A 5,743-nucleotide genomic window follows, 5' to 3' on the forward strand; every position below is an offset into this window, starting at 1 on the left:
CAGAGTACAATGTCGTCGTTTAATTCATGTAGCCGACCCCACTTAGTGGGATAAGGTTTTGTTGTAGTTGTTGTTGTTGTGTTTTGCTTTGAGATTTTCACGTAATATTGGTGTGAGTTTGGTTTCTTTACAGGTTTTACCCTTAAAAAAACCCATTAATCGGGTTGACCTATAAGTCAATATTGGAGAGCATATATTCTTTTTATCTTTTTTGTTTGTTTAGCATAGCCATAGCCATTGCCATTATTATCCCTTTTCCTTTGACACAGTACAACCGACCATCCAACGGTGTTCTCATAATATGGCTCACTCTGTTGCATGCTCATCTCTGGTCTCCCCCAAAAGGTACGATGTATTTATTAGCTTCCGAGGGGAGGACATCCGCACCGGCTTCACCAGCCATCTTCATAAGGCTCTTACCAACAAGGGAATCGAAACATTCATAGATTATCAACTTGAAAGAGGAGATGGCATTTGGGATTCACTTTGTAAAGCAATCGAAAACTCATACATATCGGTGGTCGTCTTTTCTAGACACTACGCTTCCTCAACATGGTGCTTGAAAGAACTGGTGAAAATAATGGAGTGCAGAAAACATCTAGGGCTGCTTGTTATTCCTGTGTTCTACGATACAGATCCATCACAGGTACGCTATCAGAGAGAGACTTATCAGGAAGCTTTTTCTGAACAGGAACGGAATCTCCTGAACGATGAATCCGAAGAGCGTAGGTGGAGGGCTGCTCTGGCTGAAGCCACAGATCTATCTGGATTCGACTCACAAAGTAGGTTAGTTGTGTTCCTTCTATCTATGTATTATTTGTTAATTAATTAGCTGGATTAGTGCGTAATTAGCTGACTTGACTCTTGACTGTAACTAACTTGTGGTTGGTTTAGCATTTGTCCACTTGAGCAAGTGTGTTGGGTTTGAATCCCACGCTTTGTGTATGGAGTAATTTATTGGCAAACAAATCCTTAAATGGTGCTCAGGTTGTGGTTATTAATGAGAATGTAGGATTTTTAATCCCAATTTAACTTTTAAGCTGATATTTTGTATAAAAATGATTAATTAAAGGGACTAAAATGTGAATGAAATGTTGTCAAGAAAGTCCTTGCATTCTCTTAAGACTCTGTAAAGCCTCAAGGTCCTAGAAAAATCTTGCCCATTAAAGAAGGAGCCAACTAAGCCAATATTTGATTACATTTTAGAAATTTTATCCCCCCAAAAAAAGTTTTAAATTTATTGATGTAATTTTACTCTCAATATTTTAAGATATTTACTAATTACTATTATTCAAACAATAATCCAATGAAATAACATGACTTATCCAACGACTTACATACCTCATGATTTTCACGACATTTTAGTTAATTTCTCTTTAAACTTAAGTGATAAACAAGAAATCCAAAATCCTATTATATAGTTATCCTACTTATTATTGTATTCAGATTCAATTTTTAAATTTTTATACATTGATTCTAAAACTTTGTGGTCAAGAATGATATATCAAACTCAAAAAAAAAAGAAAATGGACTATATACTAATTAATATATTCCTTAAGTATTCCGATCGATAAAACTCTTTATGTAAAAATTCCTTTTGTTATGTGTATTTTATATATTTATGCTAGGGACGAATCTCTACTCATCAAGGACATTGTCAAAGATGTTTTGCAAAAGCTATTGGAATTTGGATATTCCAATACCACAAAAAGGCTTGTTGGAATTGAAGAAACTCGTAAACACGTTGAGTTATTACTCAAAAATGCTCGAAGAATTGGAATTTGGGGTATTGGGGGAATAGGAAAGACGACAATTGCTAAAGTTGTGTTTACCATCCTCACTCCCCACTATGATAGTGTTTGCTTCTTGGAAAATATAACAGAAGAATCAAAATATGGTGAGTTGGCATATTTACGTGGAAAGCTCTTGGAGCAACTAAAGCAAATTAATCCTATAGGTAAGGTTGTAGGAACTAAACTCACAACAAGAAGCCTGAAAAAAGCTCTCATTGTGCTTGATGGTGTGGATACTCTTGAGCAATTAGAGTACTTGTGTGAAGAGTCTAAAGTTCTTGATGACCTACCAGAAGATAGCAGAGTCATCATTACAACAAGAAATAGGTGTTTGCTTACTAACAAAGTAGATGAGATATACGAGGTCAAGGCATTGAGCCCCGAAGAATCTCTAAAGCTTTTTAGCCTTAGAGCCTTTAGGGAAATCCATCCCAAAGAGGGATATGAGGAACTCTCAAAACGAGCAGTAGAATATGCAGGAGGTATTCCATTTGCTCTAAATGCACTGGGTTCATATTTATCCTCTTCGAGATCACTGGATAAAGATTTTTGGGAAAGCACTATGAGAAAACTTGAAAACTCCCCTAATGTAGAAATTCAAGAGGTGTTAAGGTATTAGATTGTCTGCAGCCAAAGATACTTTGCCACAAAAGTAGAAGACCATGTCAAGAAGATACTACATGCTTGCAATTGATTCGAACCAAACAATGGACTGGTCGAACTTAAACATAAAACTTTAATATGTACTACATCTTATGACAAGAGAATACAAATGCATGACTTGTTACAAGAAATGGCTTTGGAGATAGTGCGTGCACCAAGAAGCCGAACTGGATCTTGGAGGCTGTAGCAGATTGAGGGATGTCAAAGACATTCGTGTTAAGTACTTAGTACTTTAAAACAACACAGTAAGGAGAACAATTTTACTAATTTATTTTCAGGCATATGCTTTCACATAGAAGTATTTAATTTGATATTAGTTTCTTTTATTATTGTTTTAACAGGGAACTAACAGTGGAAGGCATACTTTTGAACATATCTCAGATAGAAGATATACAGTTTAGTTCGATATATTAAAAAGATGAATAGGATAAGATTTCTAAAATTCTATTTCGCCAGAGGTAAGAGTTCCTGTGGTGAGTACCTATCTGAAGGCCTTACACAGTTTCGTAAAGAATTAAGGTACCTTAAGTGGGAAGGATACCCTTGTAAGTATCTTCCGCTAAGATTGTGTGTTGAGTTTCTTGTTGATATTCACAGGTGCCACGGCAATGTGGAAGAGCTTTGGCAGGGAAAAAGGTATATGTATCTGTATATATATTTACTTTCCGAGATCAATCAAAATTTTATTAAAGATTTTCAGCTGTGATGTTTCCTTTCAACTTGTTGCAGGATCTTAACAATCTAGAAATGATTGATCTGAGTGAATGTCAAAAGTTAATGAACCTTCCAGATATGTCTAATGCATCAAGACTTTAGATGGGTGAATCTCTCTGGTTTAGAGATGTTGTGTCATCTTCATGAATCAGTTCTATCTGCTCTTACTGTGATACTGGACAACTGCAAAGCTCTCATTCAGGTTAAAAGCGAGAAGCACTTACTAGTTAATATCTAAGCAGGACAGCAATTGAAACATTGCACACATCCATTAGGATTCTAAACAATCTTAAGCCCCTTAAGACTTGAGCATCTTCCAAATGAGTTGCCTGGCTTGAAATCCCTAAAATATCTTAATCTTTTTCACGGTGAAGTGGAATTTCAGAAAGAACAGCTATATCTCCTGTTTAATGGCTTAGTATCGCTACAAATATTGCATTTTAAGGATTGTAGTAAATTGATTGAGCTCCCTGACAGTATCAGCCTCTTATCAGAATTACAAATAACCAAAGGCTTAAGGGGAGCTGTATAATGACATTACTAGCTAACATAAAAATACTTCAGCTAGAAACTGTCCTTGGAGAATTGCAATCAGCTTCAATTATTGTTTCTTTTTTTTTTTTTTTTAAAGAAAAAGCTCAAAACACATGTGGAGCAATACAAACAAACAAACCATAACAGTCGTACAACACCTATGTCATTTCTGGCATTGCCATCAACAACATGTTATTTACAATACCATTATGTGGCATATGAAAAGGATTGTTCCACGCAGTCTCTAATACTTGTTATCTTGTTGTGAAAAATGACATCATTTCTGCATAACCATATAGTCCATATCACTGAAAAGAAACCAACTAGTCAATATTTGTGTACTTCTTTCCTCATTGACACAGCTTACCAACTCTCAAAATGCTCTTTCACAGTATTAGGGGTAATTCACTTTTGTCCAAACGCCGAGACCTAAGTACACCACACCTGCCAAGAGTACTCACAAGTAATAAACAGATGTATATTTTCAGCATCTTTCTTACATAACATGCATATAGTATCATTCTGTTGTAGGATTTCCAGTTTACTCAGCTGATCCTTAGTATTGACTCTGCCTACCAAAACAAACCAGGAGAACAATTCCACTCGTGGCGGTACTAGGCCGTTTCAAATTTCTTTTGTGAATCTGTAACTCAGAAGCTCCTCATCCAAAGTCTCTTCATGCAAAACATGCATAAATGAATTAGTTGAATAAATGCCTTCCTTGTTGAATTTTTACACCACTCTATCTTGCACATCTGCTATTAATCTAACATATTGCAGGACATGCAGCAACTGGTTCAGTACATTTGTCTCCCATTGTCGTAGTTCCCTTCTCCATTGGAAGTGTCACACCCACTCTATCCCATTCCAGAACCCACAATCTCCAATAACTGATCCTTTTTTGCTTGAAATCAAGAAGAGTCTTGGAAAGTTGTCTTTCAACTTTTCCCCTTGGAGCCATGTATCCTCTCAGAATCTGGTGGATCTACCATCTCTTACTTCCATAGCAAGCTCATCAATCATCTTCTACCTGACATGTTGCTCCTTTATTTGCACTTCTGAGTTGACAACAAGTGATTTGGGTTCAAGTTATTGCAAGAGTAAACAATCTTCTTCCATAGGGGACAATCCTCCTTGGAGAACCGCCACCACCATTTAAACAATAATGCCGTATTTCGGACCACCGCATCACCCACTCCCAACCCTCCTAGCTTCTTAGGTGTCTGGATCATCTCCCATTTCACTAGTGCCATACCCGGTCTTCCATCATCCTTCTCCCAAAAGAATTTCCTCTGCAAAGAGATAATTCTCTGTGCAACCACATTTGGCATCTTGTACAAACTCAGGTAATAGATAGGCACTGTTGATAACTGACTTGATAAGTACCAGCTTTCCGCCCTTGTTAAGAACCTTTGCTTTCCACAAGTTGAGTTTTTCTTCTACCTTATCAATCACCGGCTTCCAAGTTTTTACCAACCACAGATTCGCTCCTAGGTTAATGCCATGGTACCTCACCGGCAGAGCTGCCTCCTGACAACCAAGTAGCTGACACATCCGGTTGACCCACTCCTGATTGCAGTTCATTGGTATCAATTATTGTTTCTTATATTATGTCACTCAGCTTTATGTGTGTTTGTATATGGTATACAATCAAGGGCCCTTACATTTTGTGTGACACTCAACCTTATGTGTTTCTGTAAGATAAGTTAAAACAAATCAAAACACAAAAAAGTATCTTATAACATTGATCATTAGCAAACCGTGCAGTTACAAGCATCTTTTGTCCATAAAAGGTAGAAAGCTATATTCTGTTTTCAAATATAAACTGTAATCGACAGAAAAAATGTATATAACGAAGGCTTAACTAGTTACTATATTTGAGAGAAAAATTAAGAAAATTAAAACAGCTTGTTAAAACTTGTGCTACAACATTACATTACGATGAGGTTTTAACTTCTATAGTGAAAAAGATGTTCGAAAACCTTCCCATTTCTCATTCAACTTCTCCAGCTTGGATATTGCAGATGCATATGAGACTT

General features: G+C 36.5%; 1 protein-coding gene across 4 annotated transcripts; it reads left to right on the plus strand.

Annotated features, from left to right (window-relative positions):
- The first annotated feature begins 201 nt into the window (after window positions 1–201).
- Window positions 202–5,463, plus strand: LOC112710161 (disease resistance protein Roq1). Of its 4 annotated transcripts, none has more exons than XM_029288871.2 (5): window positions 202–786; window positions 1,629–2,701; window positions 2,798–2,975; window positions 3,054–3,092; window positions 3,186–5,463. In XM_029288871.2, the coding sequence occupies exons 1-2, from the start codon at window positions 302–304 to the stop codon at window positions 2,410–2,412; spliced, it is 1,269 nt and encodes a 422-aa protein (XP_029144704.1). In that variant the 5' UTR covers window positions 202–301; the 3' UTR covers window positions 2,413–2,701; window positions 2,798–2,975; window positions 3,054–3,092; window positions 3,186–5,463. The 4 variants fall into 4 exon arrangements, with proteins under 4 accessions (XP_029144704.1, XP_072058531.1, XP_025616510.1 ...); XM_072202430.1 differs by having other exon boundaries at window positions 2,798–2,929; window positions 3,186–3,741; XM_025760725.3 differs by having other exon boundaries at window positions 2,798–3,092.
- The last annotated feature ends 280 nt before the right edge of the window (window positions 5,464–5,743 follow it).

The sequence above is a fragment of the Arachis hypogaea genome, chromosome 9 (genome assembly GCF_003086295.3).
Source record: "Arachis hypogaea cultivar Tifrunner chromosome 9, arahy.Tifrunner.gnm2.J5K5, whole genome shotgun sequence".
In the NCBI taxonomy this organism is placed as follows: domain Eukaryota; kingdom Viridiplantae; phylum Streptophyta; class Magnoliopsida; order Fabales; family Fabaceae; genus Arachis; species Arachis hypogaea.